The following is a 22426-nucleotide window of genomic DNA, read 5'->3' on the forward strand; positions in this document are numbered from 1 at the left end:
GATTTGTAATCACCACAATCTGCAACCCCATGGCCTATTGTATCTCTCTCTCTACTGTTAATTACAAAGTTAAAAATTACATGACACCAGGTTGTAGTCCAACAGGTTTATTTGGAAGCACTAGCTTTTGGATGCTGCTCCTTCATCATCCACCTGATGATGCTTCCAAATAATCCTTTTGGACTATAACCTGGTGTGTGATTTTTAAATGTTATCCATCCCAGTCCAAAACTGACTCCACCACATCATGGTTCACTACAAAACTAGAGGGTCAATCCTGATTCAATAAACAAAGTTGAAAAGAATGAAGCAACATGAGGCCTATGCAAAACTAAGGTACCAATTTAGTGAAGCTGCAACATGGGATTTTATGCACACTGAACAGTGAAAGCTGCATACAACGAAACAGAGCAGAGCAAAGTGATTCAAAACCCACGAACCTGATGAAAACCAATCTGCCCTACCACACCTAGTGACGTGATGGAGAAATAAACAATTAAATGGAGGAGCCAGCACCACATTATCTCTATCCTCAGTAATGGGGGAAGCCGCGCAGTTAGTGCAAAAGCCAGGCTGAAGCATTTTCAATGATCTTCAGAAATCCCAAGTGAATAATCCATCTCATTTTCCTCCTGAGATCACCATCATCACAAATGCCAGTCATCAGACAATTCAATTCATATCAAGAAATGAATCCAGCAAAGACGTATGTACACAGTAGGCCATTCAATGAGATCATGGTTAATCTGCGGTCTAACTCCATAAACCTGTCTTAGGCCGATATCCCTTCATACGTTTGTTTAACAAAAAGGTATCAATCTCAGATCTAAAACTAACAACTCATTTGCATCTACAGTCTTTTGTCGAAGAGCACTTCAAACATCACTTTGTATGCAGAAGTGCTTCCTAACATTTCTCCTGAATGGCGTGGCCCTAATTTTTAGTTTATACACCAGAGTTCTAGAATCCCCAAGTAGTGGAAATAGTTTGTCTTTATCTACCCTATCTTTTCCTATTAATATCTTGAAAACTTTAATTAGGTCACACTTAACCTCCTAACTTCTAGAGAAAATATGCTTAATTTATATAACCTCTCCCCATAACGTTACCCCTGAATCCAGATGTCATTCATGTAAATTTCTGTAGTATTCCCTCCAAACCAATATATCCTTCTGAAGGTCTGGTACTTAGGTCTGCTCCAAGTGGAGTACAGCCAGGGTTTTGTATAACTGCAGCATAACATCTGAGTCTTTATAATCAATCCTCTGATTATATTCTGCACCCACACATGGCATTTTAAAGATCTATGCACATGTTTCTTTGGATATCCACTGTTCTTAACTTCATTCCATCTAAAAAGAACACTAATTTACCATTAGGGCCAATGGGCTCTGATAACATCCCAGCTGTAATACTGATGCCTTGTGCTCTTGAGCTAGCCACCTCTCTAGCTAATCTATTCCAATACTAGCCTCCAGCTGGAAAATTCATTGGTTATGTCTTTTCAAATAAAAGTAGCACAAATCTAATCTGGTCAATTACAGCCTCGTTATTTTACTCTCAATTATCAGAAAGTGCTGGAAGGTGTCATCAACAGTCGTATCAAGTGGTACCTACTCAACAATAATCTGCTCATTAATACTTAGCTTAGGGCATTCAGGGTCGCTCATTGGAAACTTGGTGTAAGCATGGTAAAAAAAAAAGCTGCATTCCAAAAGTGGGGTGAGATTGACAGTCATTAACATCAAGTCAGTATTTGATGGAAATTAGCATAAAACATTAGCAAAACTGATAACTCATTACCTTTTAGTTGAAATGTCAACAGATTCTCTCTGCAAATGTTGTGTGACCCGCTGAATATTTCTAGCATTTTTAATTTTAGTTTTCAGAACGTGTAGTATTTTTGCTTTATTATTGTTGTGGAGGAGATAGTTCATTGGGCGGAGTGATGCCTAGCACAAGGGAAGATGGTCATGATTGTTGGAGACCAGTCATATCAGTGTCAGAACATCATTGCAGGAGTTCCTCAGGGTAATGTCCTAGTCCTGACCATCTTCAGTTGCTTCATCAATGACTTTTGCTCCATCATCAGGTCGGAAGTGGGAATTTTTGCTTGGAACTGCATTGTGTTCAATGGCATTTATTATTTTGTTTATTTATTCTTTTCAGATATTGTCACATTTCATAACAATACGCTCCAAGACCTCAGCAACTTTCAGACTTGAGCTGTTAAGTAAAAGTGACATTCATATCTCACAAATGCTAGGCAGTAGCAATCTATAATAAGAGAAAATGGAATCATTGAATTGTTTGCCCTTGACGTTCAACAATATTACCTCATCAAATCCTCTAAAATCAAAATGCTCAGGGTTACTATTGACCGAAAATGTAGATGGGTCAGCCAAATAAACTCTGTGGCAACAAGAGCAAGTCAAAAACTAGGAAATCTGTGTAAATTCATCTCTTGACCACCATTCCATCAAAGCTGCACGTGCACATGCCAATTGTAACATTGACTTCTGGACCGCTGAAAGGAGGAATAGATTTATATTTGACAGAGCTCGGAGGCTCACATAGCAGGAAGAAAATTAGAGGGAACATCGCAGATTCTCAAAGTCCATTCACCATCTACAAGGCACAAGTCAGGAGTGTGATAGAATATTCTCCACTTACCTAGTTAAGTCTAGGTCAAACAACATTCAAGAAGTTCAACACCATCCAAGACACAAGCAACATGCTTGCTTTGTATACTACCCATCACTTGAAAAAAATACTACCATGACTAACAGTGGTTGTGTGTGCCAACTGCAACACAGAGCAAGGAAGCATATGCTCGGGTTTGCCACTGCAAGTAATTTCTCCTCCATGTCTCACACCTGTCTAGTTTGGAATGATACCACCACCATCACTGGCTCAACTTCTTACAACTGCTTTCTAAAAAAAGTGTACCTGCACTACATTTACTACAGCATTTTGAAAGGCAGCTCATCATCATCTAGTTCATCACCTAGGAATGGACAATAAATGCTGGCTTTGTCAATTTCACTCACATCAACAATCTATATTACAATTTCATAATTTAAATGTGTCCAAAATGGCTCAGCAGCAATTTACAGAGAATTAAACATTTTAATTAACTACATTAAATGAACTTGCATTTTTATTTATATTTTACAAAGTATTAAGTGTTCTGCAAGTGAATAACTTGAACCGTTATCAAATTACACTCTTTTCAAAGGATATTGAAATTGAAATCAAGTATTACAAATTAAACACATCATCCAATTTGACTAACTTATTTCAGAATTTGCTGTTTGGTGATAAACAGTTAAAAATGTTATCTGATATTTATCTCCGACACTGTCAGAATAAAAGCAAAACATTTTGTTTGTCTTCGGTGTCCTCTCCCTCATCATCTATTTGACCTTCATCAAATCCTCCTGCCAGAGAATCAAGCACAAACTGAGAATGAACAGCATCCCTAGGAGAAATTGAAAGAGACAGACATGTAAAACACAACTGTTCTCGTGAAATAAACATGAATCATCCCCAGTCACTTTTTTTTACTGGCAGGCACAATTACTGAGAAGTTCCATATGAAATCACATTTATAGCCTCAAAGCACAATAAAACACTAACTGCATAATACAGGACTTTTACTTAATGCAATACACGAAAAAAAAGACAATGTGTTGACTCTATTGTTTATCAAAATGAACATGAAACTGACGTATATGGAAGTCAATTAGAATTCTTATACAATGAAGAAGGATCCTATCACAACTAAGGAATAAAACAAAATCAGAAGAATATCTGCTTCAGATACTTTCAACAAAATTTCAATGAATTTCTTTTCCCATGAACTCAAAGACTGCCTTGGTCAAGCATGTTTTATATTCAGTGGTCTTGAGTATGTATGGTTGGCACCCTATCCATGACCCTCAAACATTCACTCCCTCTACACTATACAGATGGAACTTTGTTTCCTTTCTCGATAACTCAATGCAAACTGAAATGTCAATACTTTTAAGTCTCATTTTGGTTTCAGAAATCATGGTCTAGATATTCCAATGAACATCAGTCTCTCACAAATTACCACATTTCTGACAGGAGGTTCTGATCAGGGTCCTTTAGAAATGCAGAACCATGCTTCCAGTCTGAAGTTGCCTCTTTGGGCAGAATTGTGGGGGGAAGGGAAAAAACATCTCACAGCAGTCAGCTGCAATATTCTGAAAGGGAGAAGGCCAGAATTACAGACAGCCACTTTGTTGCTGTCAAAAAGATAAGTATAAGGTTACAAGGGCAGGAAGGCATGGTGTCAGGTGGGTAGGGGAATAGGGTGCCAGGTAATAAGGGCACCAGTGTGGAAGGGTGTCAGGTAAGTGATGGAGCCGTTGAGGGGTCGGATGGATAGGTGATATTGCGTTCAGAGTATGGCCAATGGAATCTTCAGTTTCCCAGGCAATTCACTTATTTGCTACGATGAGGATTCTACACGAGGGACCTATTCACAACTTCCATTTGAATGACTATGTGGCTATCGGACAATCTAGGCTAATATTTCTTCTGTTCAAGTTATTTGATGATTGATTTGAAAATTGGAAACAAAAAAAACATGGTTGAGAAATTGAATGACTCAGTTCTCTCTGACCTTTGCAGAAATGGATGGTCCTTTACAAATGCTTGCCTTGCAGAGGTTGACAACACACAAGCAGATGATGTGTCACACTTCCCTCCTTCTCTGCCTACAATAGAAAACAATAATTCTGAAACTGATTTAAATGCATAAAGATTAAAACACTTGTGATGACAACGTACATTATTTCTATATTTGTCTTTTTGCCAGAATATTTTCAAATAGCTATTCAAGAGCTCTAATCACAGCTGACTTCGATAAATCTTTTTGCAATGTTTAACACTTGCATGACTTTTACACATATTTCTGAAAATCCTTTTGGTCTTTCCTTCCAAGTATTGAATAATTCCTCATCATTAGTGGGCCTTGGCTATGAATATCTAGAACAGCAGTATGCATGCTGAAGACATGCTAGTGGGGATGTCATGGCAACAGACAGCCTCTACTACTGCCATTTTGGACATGCATTCAACAGTGGAATGAACATCATCTCATCTCCCTCACCAAACATAACACCCTCCTTAGTGGAAATGTGTTGGTTTTATTGAAAAACATTTGGATTTACAAGGGATTGGTGCAGGATTTTGAAGAGGATGTCAGTCATAAGACAGCTTACATCAATATTGGGAAGAATGATTGCAACTCCTCTTGAGATGCAGTATATCCTGAAGATGGTGTACAGGTGGCAGAGAGGGGAAACCATGCAGAGGAAAGATGTGGAAGGCCCCATTGAAAACACTCTTTATGCTTCCACTTTAGCCAGGAACAGTGTCCCTGACAAACTAACAAGATTTCCAATGATGCAGGGTTTTCACAGGTAATTGTATGGCCCACATTTGAAAAGGAGATGTAGGACAGTAACAAGGGCCTATTAACATGTGGTTCCTGTACAAAATTGCCCAGAAGATTAAGTTGCAAAACTGTTACAATCTAATTTAGCCTTGAACAAATCAGATAGATCCATGATTGAAACCTGGCTTGATAGATATATTCAGATATAGTTCTTATGGTTAAAAAGATCAAAGGATATGGAGAGAAAGGGAACAAGCTGGATGATCAGCCATGATCATATTGAATGGAACAACAGGTTCGAAGGGCTGAATGGCTTATTATTTTTATGTTTTTAAAACTATTGGAGGTCACGTACTGGATACAATCACAAGAATCTGCAAATGTACGTTTAACAAAGAAAACACATTTATTAGACAAGGGAAAATAACATAAACTACAATACACTAGATTAAGAAGTTAGAAGGATTTCAGAACAAACACAAGCAAAAACATTAAAACTCTTAATATATCCTTACAAACACCAAAACCTCAGCAAAGATTCACCACCATCTCCACACTAAGGCTTCTTGCTCAAATTGGCTCAGCTCCAAACATTTCTTCTAGCCAATTTTTCCACATTCACAAAATGTTTTTCTTCAGCTGGTATCTCCTCTCCCCAAGACACCTGAAACAAAATGCAAACTAAACTACTTTTTCCTTTAACTTCACAGCAAACTGGAGTTCCATAACCTCAGTTTCAGCAGTGTTATATTAATAATCACTAGAGAGTTTAACCCATCAGTTTCCACACTCTGGCACACACACACACTGACTTCTGGATGTTTGTGTGTGTTTGCCTGGGCTCTTGTGTATACCGCTTGCAAACCCGTAAAAGAATAACTGCCAGACAGAATTGAAACATGACATACACAGAGCTCACATAGTCCTTATAGATGAACTTTCTCTGTAAGAGTCATACAGCATGGAAACAGACTCTTCGGTCCAACTAGTCCACGCTGACCACATTCCTAACTTAAACTAAACCCAAATGCCTGCATTTGACCCATATCCCTCCAAACCTTTCCTATTCATGTACTTACCCAAAAGTCTTTTAAACATTGTAACTGTACCTGCATCCAACACTTCTTTAGGCAGTTCACTCACATACCAATTACTCTCTAAGTAAAATGGTTGCCCCTCATCCTTTTTACCTTAAAAATATAGCCCCTAGTTTTGAACCCTCCCACCCTAGGGGAAAGACCTTTGCTATTCACATTATCTCAGTCCCTCATGATTCAGTAAACCTCTAAAACTTCATCTCCCAACCACCTATGCCCCAGTGAGACATTTCCCAGCCTATTTTTATAACTCAAACCCTCCACTACTGGCAGCATCCTATAAATCTGTTCTGAACCCTCTCCAGTTTAATAATATCCTTCCTATAACAGGGCAATAGAACTGCACACAGTACTGCCAAAGAGGCATCTCCAATGTTCTGTACAAATTCAACATGATATCCCAACTACTATACTTAAAGGTCCGAGTATAAAAGCAAGCATGCTAAACACCTTCTTAACCACTTTTCTACCTGTGACACAAATTTCAAAGAATTATGTACCTGAACTGTTAGGTCTCTGTTCTATTACACTACTCAGTTCGCTACCATTAATTGTATAAGTACTGCCCTTGCTGTTTTACCAAAATGCAATGCCTCACATTTATCCAAATTAAACTCATCTGAACTCATCAACTGATTGATCTAATTGATCAAGATTTCTTTGTAACTTTAGGTAATCTTCTTCACTGCCTATTGTACCATCAATTTTACTAATTGGTCTACCATGCAGAACCATATTAAAGGCTTTACTGAAGTCCAGATAAACAACATCTACCATTCTGCCTTCATCAGTCTTCTTGGTTACTTCCTCAAAACTCTCAATCAAGTTTGTGAACATGATTTCCCTTGCACAGAACCATGCTGACTATTCCTAATCATTCCTTGCCTTTCCAAATCCATGTAAATCATATCTTCCAGAATCACCTTCAACAGCTTACCACCACCGATGTCAAACTTACAGGTCTACAGTCCCCAGACTTCTCCTTGCAGCCTTTCTTAAATAAAGACCTCACCCATGGTTATAGCTGATACAAATGTTTTCACTGGCGCTGTGCAATTTCCTCCCTAACTTCCCACAATGTCCTGAGATACTCTTGATCAGGTGCCATGGATTTAACCACCTTCATGTTTTCTAAAACCTCCAGTACTACTACTTCTGTAATGCGAACTGTTTTCAAAACATCAATATTTATTTCCCCAAATTCTCTAGCCTCCATTATTTTACTAGCAATGTACACATACAACATCTCCCCGCTTTCCTAAAGGAGATTTAACTATATATATATATAAAACAAGCAAGCCTTTGAAGCACTATGATTTTTAAGTAATTTGCTGTTAAATCCAATCTGGATTTAACAGCAAATTACCTAAAAATGATGGTGCATAGTGCTTCAAAGGCTTGCTTGTTTTATATATATATATAGTTAAATCTCCTTTAGGAAAGAGGGGAGATGTTGTATGTGTACATTGCTAGTAAAATAATGGAGGCTAGAGAATTTAGGAAAGAGGGGAGATGTTGTATGTGAGATTCAGGGTGAGCTTTCCAATTGGATACAAAATTGGCTTCACTGTAGGAGTCAGAGTGGTAGTGGAGGGTTGTTAGTCAACCTGTGACTAGTGGTGTTCCACAGGTGCTGGGTCCACTTTTGTTTGTCATTTATATAAATGATTTGGATGAAAATATAGGAAGCATAGTCAGTAAGTTTGCAGAAAATTGATGTGCCACTGGTTTCCATAGTAGTCAATGATGTTATCTGTCATTACTGTTTGTGTTATCACAATTTTTGTTTAGGTATTTTCTAATCAACCTGTTCAGATATGCTATCATACACACCTGGAATAGGTAGGACTTGAATCCATGTTTCCTGGATCAGAGACAGGGCCATTACCATTATACCACATGAGCTCCTAGAGATGTTCAATGTAATGTGGAATCTAGCAGTGATCACTTCTGGAAAGAATGACAAGGATTGCAATTGCTGCTTCAGGAATTTTTCTTCTGACATGGACAGCTAGGATTTGTTCCAGATTAGCCATCGACTGACCTTATTCCTCAAGTTGTTTTATGTGGTTTGACTCTCCTTAGCATTTGCTCTTTTGATCCTCAAGTGTTCATTTCCAAGCTTCTTGCTTTACATTCTCGATTCTTCTAGTTTGATCCAAGTTTTAGCCTTCTGTTGGTCCTGTAAATTTTCTCCATCATAACCTGTTTGTAAAGCAATCAGCTGTGATTTTTTTTGTTTTCTTTGAAGCCGGAACATCTTTCACTTGCTGCTTTGGTAAATGTTTGTCTTCCCCTACGTGTTGCTCAAGTTCTTTCACTAGCTGACATTTCTTTCTGACAAGGCTACCTCATGCAGCTCTTGTGTGCGCTGTGATCTCCACCTGTTTTTGCTGGTCTGATATGTTCTCCAGTATTGCTTTGAGCTCATTTTGATATTTCTGTAGCTGCTCCTGCTGAGTCTGAAACGCTGCAATTAAGAAACCTATTGAAGGCTGTCTCATGCACTTTAGGGGAATTTAATGCATAGACCAGCTGTTTCACCAGTAGATTAACTTATTCACAAGCTGTTCAGTCATGATAGGCTTCATCAGCATGATATTTTCCATTGCTTCACCATATCAATGATTTTGCTCTAATGATCAATTACTCATCAGGGACTGAATAACACTGTGGGTTTGATTATTTAAAACAGTCAGACACATAATAAATTATGAAGCAGATTTTACAGCATACCAACTGATTTCAATCTGGTTGCATGCTTGCAAACCCTTGGTAACTGTTAGATAGAGTTGCAATAGTGTACACACAGAACATAGACTCCTACATAGCAAATGTTCTTAAAAGGCAAGATACACGAACAGAGTCTCCCATCCTTGATGAGCTCCTTGCAACCATGGTTCTCAGTGAGGTTCTGCCTCAAGTACTTGAATCATAGAATATCTTGACAGTACTGAAGAAGTTGTACATGTTACTAGATCTGTGAGCTGTGGATCTCCTGTGCTCTTTCTACACACAGATTTGTTCTTTACCTCACAGATTTCATGTAATACTAATAACTTCAGCTATTTGTAGGACTGTTGTTATTTTCTTGAGCCTTAGTGCAGTTTCTAGTCAATGAAAGGTTTATGCTAGAGTTTGATCAGGTTTTTACCTCTTGTTACGACATGGCGGTGAACCCTTCTGCTAATTAAACGAAAACCCAGAAAAGCTCACCTTACCTCATAATCTGTTAAAGTATGAGTGACAGAGAACTACTCAAATTTCTCTATTTAAAGAAAAAAATAACAATTTTATTATTTAACTCCAAAAGTGAACATTAAACAACAACTATTTACAACTTTAAGCCTCCTTTCTCTTAAAGATTTGTCATCTAGATCCAACTCGAAAACAATATACTGATCCAATAAAATCCCCTATTAAATTTACAGCAACTCAATTTTTTTCAAAACCAGACAACGGGGTTGATTTTTCTCTGTTTGTAGATCTTCCTGGGTCATTTTCAGTCTTCTGTTGCCAAGATGTTTCATATGAAAATGGCACCTTTAATCGAGAGTGTTTTTGAATAGCAGTCTGTCGATAGCAGAAGGTGCTCTTTCTCTGCCTAACTGTCCAAAATTCCTGCTTTTTATATCCCAAACATTGGATCATCTCAATTGTTCAATGTTGTCAAAATAATAAAATTCAAATTAGATTGGGTTTTAGTATCTTGGGGCATAATTTAAACTGATTGGTCAAATTCAAACTGCTGTGAAAACAACTCATGTATCTAGGTTACAGCCCAAATATTACATCTTCAAATTGTACAGTACACCTTGTGCCTGCTAGTTGGTCACATGACCAGTGCTTGTCAGTTTTTCAGCTTTCACTCTCTCTTAAAGGTACAGTGCATGCCTTCAACATCATAACACTCTTGATCATTTTTGTCAAGCCAGTCTAGATCTTTCTTGGTAGAGGCCAAGGACGTCTTTGCTGTTTCTTGTAGTGATTGACTTTAGAGCGGAGCTGTTACTATGGTTCCACTTTGACTCCTGGTGTTTGTGGTGGAAAAGTTGGCAGTGACGCACAACCAGAGAATCACCACCTTGATGGGAGTTTTGAGGTATTTGTTGCTAATTTTCTGCTACTGCTAGTTGGCCTCTCCTGCACATTGGCGTTGTATTTCACTGAGGGTGACAATATCAAGGTGCCCGAATTTGTGAGCGTGAGAGCAGAGTGGCACTCAGATGGGACTATATTGCTAGGCTGGGGTTGTTCACAAGGCTGCGTTTCAGGGTCTCAGCATCAATGATAATGAGTGTTTTTAAAATGGGTGACTGTTACAGCCTGGCTACCCCACATTTTCATCAGAACAAGATTTTCATCCAATGGCAGTTTCTGAGATAATTGAGGGCTAGGATCTATTGTGAGATATTAGGATAACCTGTGCATGCAGATACACATGTATTTGTGACCTGTGGCCAAGAAAAGGCAACTGATTAAGAAATCACAACTGACACAACATTTACAGAGCATCAGCATGGAAACAGACCCCCTCCAATCCAACCAGTGCATGCTGACTATAATTCCAAACTAAACTAGTTCCATCTGCCTGAGCTTGGCCCATATCCCTCCAAACATTTCTTATTCATGTACTTATATTTATCTACTGCTTCCAGAGATATGTGCCACTTAACCCTGCAAGGAAGAGGGAAGAATATTAGTGTTATAATGGTGTGTGTTTGGATGATGTATGTAGTTTAATATGTAGAAGCAGGTTGTGAAACTAGAAGCATTATTGAGTGTCTGAGGTAGAGGCTCTGAATTTTAGTAAGAGCCATGATCGCTGATGGGGGAGTGGTGGGCATGTAGTACATTTAACAGCTAGAGAGCTTGACAAGTAGGAGATCTCATTTGCAGATGCATTCGCTGACATTGATACTACATACAAGATCATTACACTGAACTTTTCCTACTGCATTTCACTTCTCAGTGTGCAAACAAATAAAAAAACCAATTAAGGAATCTTCTTTCAGATATTTTTCATCTGTTCTTAGGTGCCCTTCATATACTTTTCAGGTAACTGTCCTGCATTATTTTAAAGTTGCTATTTAGTACAAGGTCAACAGGAAAACTGAAATTAAATTCTCCTTTTGTCTCCTTAAACCAAACAAGAAGAAAAATGCTGAAAACAAGCTTTTAAAATAAAACATTCAGCAAATTTGGTTGTTGACATGCCTGTTGGGTTTGTCCATGAAATTTAATTATTGCTTCAGTTTCCAAATTTGATCAGAATTTCAAACCACTAGAATATTTTTCTTCTTTAGAATGTATATATTTGCATTCCTCCAAAGTAGTAACAGAATCAGAAGTATTGGTTGGTCCGGGTGTCCCAGAGGTGTTCTTTGAAACGTTCCGCAAGTAGACGGCCTGTCTCCCCAATATAGAGGAGGCCACATTGGGTGCAGCGGATGCAATAAATGGAGGAGCAGGTGAATTTGTGGCGGATATGGAAGGATTCCTTGGGGCCTTGGAGGGAAGTAAGGGGGGAGGTGCGGGCGCAAGTTTTGAATTTCTTGCGGTTGCAGGGGAAGGTCACGTCTGGGGGGAAATTGCGGTCTTTGAAGAAGGAGGCCATCTGGGTAGTGGTTGGTACGGCGGGAAAGGAAGAAGCAGAGGGCTTTGAGTCCTTCGTCATGGGGGATGGAGGTGTACAGGGACTGGATGTCCATGGTGAAGATAAGGCGTAGGGGACCCTTCCACTGACACCCTCCTTCGACTGACTGAACTGGTCCTCACCCTGAACAACTTCTCTTTCGAATCCTCCCACTTCCTCCAAACCAAAGGAGTAGCCATGTGCACCCCCAGCTATGCCTGCCTCTTTGTAGGATATGTGGAACAGTCCATCTTCCACAGCTACACTGGCACCCCCTCACCTTTTCCTCCGCTACATCGATGACTATATTGGCGCTGCCTCGTGCTCCCACGAGGAGGTTGAACAGTTCATCCACTTTACCAACACCTTCCACCCCGACCTCAAATTCACCTGGACCATCTCAGACTCCTCCCTCCCCTTCCTAGACCTTTCCATTTCTATCTCGGGCGAACGAATCAACACGGACATTTACTATAAACTGACCGACTCCCACAGCTACCTAGACTACACCGCCTTCCACCCTGCCCCCTGTAAAAACGCCATCCCATATTCCCAATTCCTTCATCTCCGCCGAATCTGCTCCCAGGAGGACCAGTTCCAATACCGTACAACCCAGATGGCCTCCTTCTTCAAAGATCACAATTTCCCCCCAGACGTAATCGACGATGCCCTCCACTGCATTTCCTCCACTTCCTGCTCCTCCGCCCTTGAGCCCCACCCCTCTAATCGCCACAAGGACAGAACCCCACTGGTCCTCACCTACCACCCCACCAACATCCATATACATCGTATCATCCGTCGTCATTTCCACCACCTCCAAACGGACTCCACCACCAGGGATATATTTTCCTCCCCTCCCCTATCACCGAAAAGACCACTCCCTCCGTGACTCCCTCGTCAGGTCCATGCCCCCCACCAACCCAACCTCCACTTCTGGCACCTTCCCCTGCAACTGCAAGAAATGCAAAACCTGCGCCCACACCTCCCCCTCTTACTTCCCTCCAAGGCCCCAAGGGATCCTTCCATATCTGCCACAAATTCACGTGTACAGGGACTGGATATCTGTGGTGAAGATAAGGTGTTGGAGACCGGGGAAGCGAAAATCATGGAGGAGGCGGAGGGCGTAGGTGGTGCCTCCAGCATAGGTGGGGAGTTCTTGGACTAAGGGGGACAGGACCGTGTTGAGGTATGGCTGCACCCAATGTGGCCTCCTCTATATTGGGGAGACAGGCCGTCTACTTGCGGAACATTTCAAAGAACACCTCTGGGATACCCGGACCAACCAACCCAACCACCCCGTGGCTCAACACTTCAACTCCCCCTCCCACTCCACCAAGGACATGCAGGTCCTTGGACTCCTCCGCGCTTTTCCAGCAACACATTTTCAACTCTGATCTCCAGCATCTGCAGTCCTCACTTTCTCCACAGAACATTTACACCAAATAAAGGGTCTTTCAAAAGCTAATAGAATTTTATTATTCATCATGAGGGAAACTGAATATAAAAGAAAATCTGTGTTTCAGTTGTACAGGGCATAGTGAGGTAAAGTCTGTAGTACTGTGTATAGTACTGGTCACTTTATTTAAGGAAGGATGTAAACACATTGAGAACAGTTCAGAGAAGGTTTACTTGACTATTAACTGGAATTTGTAGGTTGTCTAAGATTGAAAGTTTAGACAGGCCAGGGGCTTATCCACTGAGTTTTTAAAAAGTAAGACTGACATCTAAGATCCTGAAACATCTTAACAGGGTGCAAGCGGAAATGATATTCTCTCTTGTGGAAACAGCTTCTTAAAGATGAAGGAGACATGGATGAGGTACAAAGTGAGTACTTCGCACCTCTCTTACTTGAAAGAAAAAAGCTGCCAATGAGGCAGAAAAGGAGTCAGCTGTGAGGACAGGAAGTAAGAGATCGTAATTGTGGGTTTGTTTTTAAAGTAAACTTGATCACTTATTTTAAATTTTAAAAAAAGATTTATGCTGGATTTTAAAATGGCTGATATTGAATACAGAATAGTTAAAGTGGCTACTTCTAGAAATTTCTGGTTATTACAACACTACAGCCATTTTTAGTTTGACAGAAAGCCAACAAAACCTGTTGTGCTTGACTTGGTGCCAATTACTGCACAGTTATCTGCTCTAAAACATAATAGTTTTTGACGAGGGTACATTAAATCCATCTCATTTGCTGAATGTCTGAACCTGAAATCTCAGTCACATCATTAAAACTGCTGGATTTTAAACAGCTTTTAGTAATACTGCTTTGACTCCTTTCATTAGTCAGCTTCTAAATCAGAAGAAGACAAACCATAAACAGCTCCAGACTAAGCTAACACCTACCTTTGATCTCAAACTCTCTTAAAACTCTGATTTCTGGAATGAATACTGTATTTCACCAAAGGGAACACTTGCAACCTTGCAACGATTGCACCCTCAGCTACACTGTGACTACATTGGAGCTCCTGTGAAAAGGGTAGTTATGCAGAGCCAACTGAAAGGACCTCCAATACACAGTGGATTCTGGATTTTAATTCAGATGAACTAGGACCAAAACATTTGATTTTAACTAATTGCTAATTTATAACATACTTTTTCCATGTACGCAGCTTTGTGAGAGTGTGAGAATGCAGGTTGCATTCTATTTCTCCTGTTTTTTGAATGAGTTAATCAATTCTGCATTGATTTTACTCTCAGGAATTTGCTGTGGGTCCTTGTTTAATTGGACTGTGCAAACAGGAAAGATGCTATGCTTATTTTTAAAAGGGAAAAGAAAATAAGAAAATCAATTCAAAATGACCATTGTTACATACAAAACAGAACAGTAAAAATAATTTAATTCACCTCTTCTTGTCTGTGACAAATAGGATAAAAATGAACAGGCACCTTAAACGAAGCAGTCCACAAAGTATCACGATAGGACGTACTCTAGGTTACTGCATGAAGTAAAGGCAAAAATATTAAGAGACTCTGGTCACAACCTTCCATTTGCCCTTAGATGCACTGCAGCTGCCAGACGACTGGAGTACTGCAACACCACTTCCCAAAAAAGAAGCAAAGATGAGGGATAAAAATGATTAATGTCAGTTGATAGCATGTTTGCTTCAGATAAATAGGTTGTGGCTTCGTGTCACACATGAAGCTTGAAACTTGAGCACAATGTTTAAGATGACATACCAATGTCATTACTGGGATGACAATCTTTTTTTATATCTCATTTGTCTGAAAATTCTGCTCTCAGATAATTGGAAACTACTTAATTTCATTTCAAGCTGCTCGTGAAACTATAGAGCACAAACTCGTATTTGAAAAGAATTACAGTATGGCATTCTTTCTTTGAAGAATTTTATACCTTTATGAGTCTGCATCAGCTCCATCTCCAATTCAATTAAAGTTTGTTCATCAGCATCATCTTCAAAACAGGGTTCACCTTGATCAATGCTTTCAACTTCAGAAATTTCAACTGCAGCTCTAGTCAGCGGGTGTGGAGCAGCAGAGTTTAGATGAAGACTATTATGTCTTTTCCATGAATCCAAAGATTTCGTTGCAATTTGTGATGCAATATGTAATGATTTTACTGAAGAGGGATTCATTACTCTCCCAGAGCAACCCAGAGCTCCTAAAATATAGAAATAGAAAACATAGTAATTTCAGTTACATCACACAAACACTACAGTTTTATTTAACATAATAGTCACATAGACTGGAAGTATAAGCCAGTTATACATGCTACTTTCTATAATAGTCCTACCACAGACATTGTTATTTCCTTGTTGTTTCCTTTTCTCTATTTCTTGTCTTTCCTACTCTCCTCTAAGTTACTCCTCTTTCTAAATGTTTCCAATCAACTTGTTCAGAGATGTTTCAGTCAAGACAGGGGAGACAGGAAGGAACTTTTCCTCTTTTTAGAGGGATCAATGACCAAAGGCATAGATTTAAGGTATGGGTCAGGAGATTTAGAGGGGATGTGAGGAAAGTCATGTTCAGTCAGAGAGGGGTGGGAATCTGGAACTCATTGTCTGTAAGGTTGGTAGAGGCAGAAACCCTCATAACATGTAAGAAGTATTTAGATATGTACTTGCGATGTCAAGGCATACCACGCTATGGGCCAAATGCTGGAAAATGGGATTAGAGTATCTAGGTGGTTGCTTTTCACTGGTGCAGACTCAATGGGACAAAGGGCTTATTCTGTGCTGTAGACCTCTATGACCATGTTATTACACACCTCTGGAACAAGTGAGACTTAAACCTGGCCTCCTGGCTCAGAGATAGGGATACAATCAATCTCCTTTCTAATTACTATCCCTTTTCTTAATTTACTAACTCTCAGAACAACTTGATGTTAGGGGCGGCACGGTGGCACAGCAGAGACCCGGGTTCAATTCCCACCTCAGGCAACTGTCTGGGTGGAGTTTGCACATTCTCCCAGTGTCTGCGTAGGTTTCCTCCGGGTGCTCTGGTTTCCTCCCACAGTCTAAAAATGTACAGGTTAGGTGAATTTGCCAAGCTACATTGCCCGTAGTGTTAGGTGAAAGGGTAAATGTAGGGGAATGGGTCTGGGTGGGTTGCTCTTCGGAGGTGTAGACTTGTTGGGCCGAAGGGCCTGTTTACACACTAAGTAATCTCATCTAATCTTAGCATTCAACAGGATGATGCATTAAACTACTTGTTTTTTCTCCTGTGATCTAAATAATCTAATTATTCATTTATTCATTTTTATGCATATTAGGTAATACTCTGTTGTCCATTCTAGTTTTATTTTCCTATCTGAGAGTGAGAATCCCTCTTTTTCTCTAGAATCTCCTTATGCCATTTATCAAGTAGAAGACCATTTATCTGTTTTTAAACTTTTATCAATAAATTTCTGAAGTCTGCTGCAAGTACATCTTCAGAAGCAGCCTTGGGATAATACATGTTCTTCCTTTGGGAAAATAACTTGTCATTGCTGAATTCCTTGCCAAAGGGAAAAAAAGTAAGGTCAATAATTTAGCAGGTGAGAACCGAGGCAGCAAATCTCCTTCATATTATCCCACAAAGAAGAACATTACATCTATTATAATCTCACATATACAACACCAAAAGAATAATTGCCGAGTTACCACAGCTGTAACCTCCCATAGTTCTCAACAATTAAGGTAACTGAGTAGAAGTCTGAAGAACACAAATATGTAAAATGCCAACTTTGTACTCTGGTGCAATCAGTACTAACTCTGCACAAGCGTAAACACCAACATCCATCTCAAATTCTCGGGTTAATTTTGTTCCTTTTTGTCATTACGGTTTGCTGTATAATGTGAGCTCATTGTGAAATATTTGTTTTTATTATTTGATAGTTCTGATCAACTAAGCCTAATCTAGCATCCTATTAAATATTGGATACAGTTGACTTACAAATACACATTAACATATCGATTTCATAATTTTACAGGTTTCTCATAGCAAATATTAAAATAAATGCAAAGAAACCAGATACGTTATTTCTATAAAACATTTGCTTTTACTGAAAAAAGTTAGCATAGTTTATTTGGTAGCATTATCAGCTCATATGTCAGGAAAGTGAGCTGTCCTCGTGTCCAAGCCAATATTTCTCTTTCAGTCAAGACTAGCGAAAGCTGATTTAATTTTCAGTCATTCATTTTCTTGTTTCTTTAATTTTATACACAAATTGTCTGTCCTGTCTGCCTGCATAATAACATTTTAACATGAATCCGTTGGAACATCCTCAGAATGTGATAACATACTGCATAAACTCATTTTTGTTTTAATTTAGAAAGCTATTACTACTGAATTCAAATGTTTCGTTTTAATTCTGTTCTGAATTGAACAAGTTGCAGAAAGCTGTACATTTTAGTATGCTTAAAATATGACTGCACCTACAAAGCCTTACTGAGATAATAAACTTAATCCTGTTAAATTCATCCTGCCATCTAACTAATCTTTTGATAGATGATCTTCCATCACATTTCCACATCCATTGTCTTCTAAGTGAACCAGCATACAAATAACTTCAACTTATTATTCCAAGGTTTTTTCCCAAACTTTCAAGCCTGAACATTGAAAAACTTATAGTTGTTATGAATGGAAGAGTTTAAATAATAATAAAAACAACAAAATGGATTTAATGAAAGGTTATGTGATCATTCAGAATTCTGCTCAACAATATATCTCAGTATACTGCATATGGTTGAGAATGGCAAGCCAGGCTCAGAGAGAGAGAGAGAGAGTAAGAGAATGAGTACAAGAGAGCCCTTAGAGAATCAAGACTACAAACCGTGCAGTTAGCAAAGAGAAGTATGCTTCCTTTCTGTTAGCCACCAAGTGGATATCAGAGGAAAGCCAGTCTCTGGTTGAAGAGAAGTGTCCCATGGCAACCTAAGGAATCCATAAAATTTGTGCTGTTTTGGTTGGGGAACGAGGTACACACAAAAATAATTGGAGAGGGCCACATAATTGGTCATGAATTTGGATTTTGGAACTCTGCAAGACAGGCTGTAAGTAATTAACACTCAGGTCATCCCACTTCTTTTGTAAGGTGCCAACTAATTGGAATAAAGGTAGTTAAAAAGCAGCAAGTGGAGCTCATTGTTGAACAGCCGCAACCCTAAATTCCCCATCAAAAAGTAACACGACTTTCTTGTCATTTTTTCCCATTCACTCACCAACACATATCTCCTAACCACACACTCACCCAGCCATTCTTGTACTTGTACTGCAATTCCTTTAGGAGAAAGTGAGGACTGCAGATGCTGGAGATCAGAGCTGAAAATGTGTTGCTGGAAAAGCGCAGCAGGTCAGGCAGCATCCAAGGAGCAGGAGAATCGACGTTTTGGGCATGATTCCTGAAGAAGGGACATTCCAGCAACACATTTTCAGCTCTGCAGGTCCTTTAGTAAACATGACATTTAATTTCGTAATTGTCTGTTGTAATTACACCCTAAATTTGTATGCTCCTTGCATGCCTGCAGACATGCCACTGAGCTCCTGTAACACAAAGGTATCGATCCTGCCTCTGGGCCAGAAGGTTTGGGTTCTTGTCCCATCTGCATCAGAAATACGACACAATAAATCTGACATCATGCATCACTGGGTAGTGCACTGGAAATGAAGCCTCACGATTTCAAGAGTCGTCACTTTTATGGAAGTATGCATAGTTTCCAATGTATCCATCAGACAAATCCAGGAAAGCATGAATCAGGTTTTGTACTTAATAAAATCAATTGCTTGTTCTCAACCAGACGTTAAAAAAAAAACTATGATGGATCGGCATATAATTCTACTAGCTAAAACTCCAACTTCCTCTAAACCCTGACCTCTGCCTCAACAGAAAGACAGACACAGACAGATAAACAAACTGACGTTGGAACTGGAGGGAGAACAAAACTGCCAGGGATACACTTCGTTAGTTCCAGTCCTCAAGATTTGATTAAATGTTTCTTTTGTTTCCCAAATTCTCTGGTTCTCTGATCTTTTTCCTTTATGTTCCCTCTTTTCTTCACTAGAAGCAGAGAGCAACTCCTTTATGCATTATAAAGTCTTCAACATATTAGTTAAAATCAACAGCTTACTGCAACTGGTCAGAGACATTAAACTGGCTGACTTCAGGTTTTATGCAGATTACTGGAGAGACAGACCTTTCAGCAATCTAAATGCTTCTGGCAGTATCATTCACCCCCACAAGCTGTTCAGCTACCCAGAAACAAATCAGATAGCTCTTGCCAGGCAGACAGTCTTTAACATCTATGAATTGTCAAAACTCCACAAACCAAATCAACAACCTGTTCCTGGCTGAATCTCGCTTTGTGCATTGACCCCTTGATGCTGGGCCATTTATAAGCAGATTCTGTGACTACTTGAATAAAGTAAGATAAGAAAAAACTCAGTCTTTACATTGAATAGGTAAATTCAAAATACTTACACACATCCCATCAGCTTCCCAGTTACAGGATTCACATCTTGATTCATCAATGCCTTACTTTTATGTTCAAATCCTCTTATAATGGTTAATATTCTGTTTGCCTTCTTGATTACTTGCTGTGCCTCCAATATTAATCTTTTGTGATTTGTGCACTAGAATAACTGGAGCCTCCCTATTCCTTTGAATTGTACAGCCATTCTCCATTTAGTTAACACTATGTTTTTCTGATCCGTCCTGGCATAATGAACCATTGTACATTTTCCCTCGATGTACTTAATCTGCCATACTTTCGTCCATTCACTCTCCTGATTTGTTTGCAAAATCCTTTATGTCTTCTTCACAATCTACTTTCTTTGTCTTACATGCAAATTTTGCCACCATGAATTTATTCCTCTCATCCAAGTCATTACTAGAAATTGTAAAATATTAAATTCCAGCACAGAGAGCTGCAGGATGTTCTATGCACATCCTGCCAATTAAAGTCACATTTATGCTTGTCTTGTGCCTGCCAGCTAGCCAGCCAATCTCCTGTTCAAGCCATTATGATAACGCCTTTAGCACATGCTTCTACTTTGCACAGTAACATTTTACGTGACAATTTGGTGAATACCTTCTGGAAATCCAAGTACAGGATGTCTACAGGCTCTCATTTATCTAAAGCATATGCAACTCAGTGTCATAGAGTAATACTGCATAGAAACAGGCCCTTCAGCCTATTATGTCTATTTTGACCAATAAGCACTCAAATACATTAATCCCATTTTGTATATCTAAACAGATTCTCTCCTCACCCCACACTTCCTCTGCTCCAAGGAAAACAAATGCAGCCTTTGTCTGTCTTCATAACTGAGACTTTCCATCCCAGGCAACATCCTGGTGAGTCCCCTCTGTACTCTCTCCGGTGCAATCACATCCTTCTGATATTGTAGTGATTAGAACTGTATATATTTCTGGCTGAGAAATTTGCAGCAAATCCTATGATACACCACTGGTCACAGGTTTCCAATTACAAGAACAAGCCTCCACATTTGCCTCCTCATTGCAAGACAACTTCGGATCCTGTGGGTCTTCCATGTGGAACCTTGTCAAAGGCCTTGCTGAGATCCATGCAAATCACATCAACTGCACTACTCGTATCAATATATTTAGTCAGTTTTCAAAAAAACTAAATTAAATTACTCAGACTGCATCTCTGGCCGAGCCAATGTTTTATAAAATTTGTAACAAAACTTCCTTACTCTTAAAGTGGGTGGCACGGTGGCACAGTGGTTAGCACTGCTGCCTCACAGCGCCAGAGACCTGGGTTCAATTCCCACCTCAGGCAACTGTCTGTGTGGAGTTTGCACATTCTCCCTGTGTCTGCATGGGTTTCCTCTGGGTGCTCCGGTTTCCTCCCACAGTCCAAATGCGTGCAGATTAGGTGAATTGGTCATGCTAAATTGCCCGTGGTGTTGGGTGAAGGGATAAATTAGGGGAATGGGTCTGGATGGGTTGCTCTTCGGAGGGTCGGTGTGGGCTTGTTTCCACATTGTAAGTAATCTAATCTAATCTAAAATTCTGTACCACAGTTAATGAAGGCAAGCATCCAATATTCCTTCTTCTACAGGTACTGACATCTTCAGGGATCTACGGACTTGTCCACCAGTACCCCTTCGTTCTTCAGTACTATTGAGAGACTTACATTCAGTGTATATATCCTTCCCTTACTAGACCTCCCAAATGCATCATCTCGCACATATCAGGATTAAATTCAATCTGTCATTCTTCTGCCTAATTTTCCAACTGATCAATATCAGACTGTAGCCTGAGACCATCCTCCTCACTATCAAACTCACAAATTCTACATTCTCATCCAAGTTATTAAAGTATACAACAAACAGCAAGTGCTCCAACAGTGAATCCTATGATACACCACTGGTCACAGGCTTCCAATCACAAGAACAACCCTCCACCACCATGCTTTGCCTCCTCATTGCAAGCCAACTTCGGATCCTGTGGGTCTTCCATGTGGAACCTTGTCAAAGGTCTTGCTGAGGTCCATGCAAATCATATCAGGGGCCATGGTAACCAATGTTCAGCTGAAAATAATTTTCAATAACTTACTGTTAGATAAACAGTGAGAGTATGGGTTTAAGGAGAGGTTTGTTCATAAAAGGGATCTAACAGTGTTGGCTTTGGAAGGAAAAAATACTCAAGTAAAGAGTACAGTTGACAATGTCAGCAAGCACTGATCGATAAAAAAACTGAAAGATTATCACCTCATGGAGAAAATGATTTCAACAACAGCTAGGACATCAACACAAGCTATATTGCTGAGCATTGTAAGTTGGAAGCCAGGATTTAAACAAAGAGAG

At 39.5% G+C, this 22426-nt stretch overlaps 1 protein-coding gene across 8 annotated transcripts in view; it reads right to left on the reverse strand.

Moving 5' to 3' along the window:
* Positions 1-201: 201 nt before the first annotated feature.
* Positions 202-22426, reverse strand: part of zbbx (zinc finger, B-box domain containing) — a 109590-nt gene continuing 87365 nt past the window's right edge. For 7 of the 8 annotated variants that reach the window (XM_043702152.1, XM_043702154.1, XM_043702158.1 and 4 more), the window contains 3 exons: positions 15510-15776; positions 4652-4745; positions 202-3481 (listed from right to left, as the gene is read on the reverse strand). In XM_043702152.1, coding sequence (XP_043558087.1) covers positions 3364-3481; positions 4652-4745; positions 15510-15776 — 479 coding nt within the window. In that variant the 3' untranslated portion in view covers positions 202-3363. The remainder of the gene's footprint in view (positions 3482-4651; positions 4746-15509; positions 15777-22426) is intronic. The other variant, XM_043702156.1, reaches the window with a different exon arrangement.

Source organism: Chiloscyllium plagiosum, chromosome 13 (assembly GCF_004010195.1).
Source record: "Chiloscyllium plagiosum isolate BGI_BamShark_2017 chromosome 13, ASM401019v2, whole genome shotgun sequence".
In the NCBI taxonomy this organism is placed as follows: Eukaryota; Metazoa; Chordata; class Chondrichthyes; order Orectolobiformes; family Hemiscylliidae; genus Chiloscyllium; species Chiloscyllium plagiosum.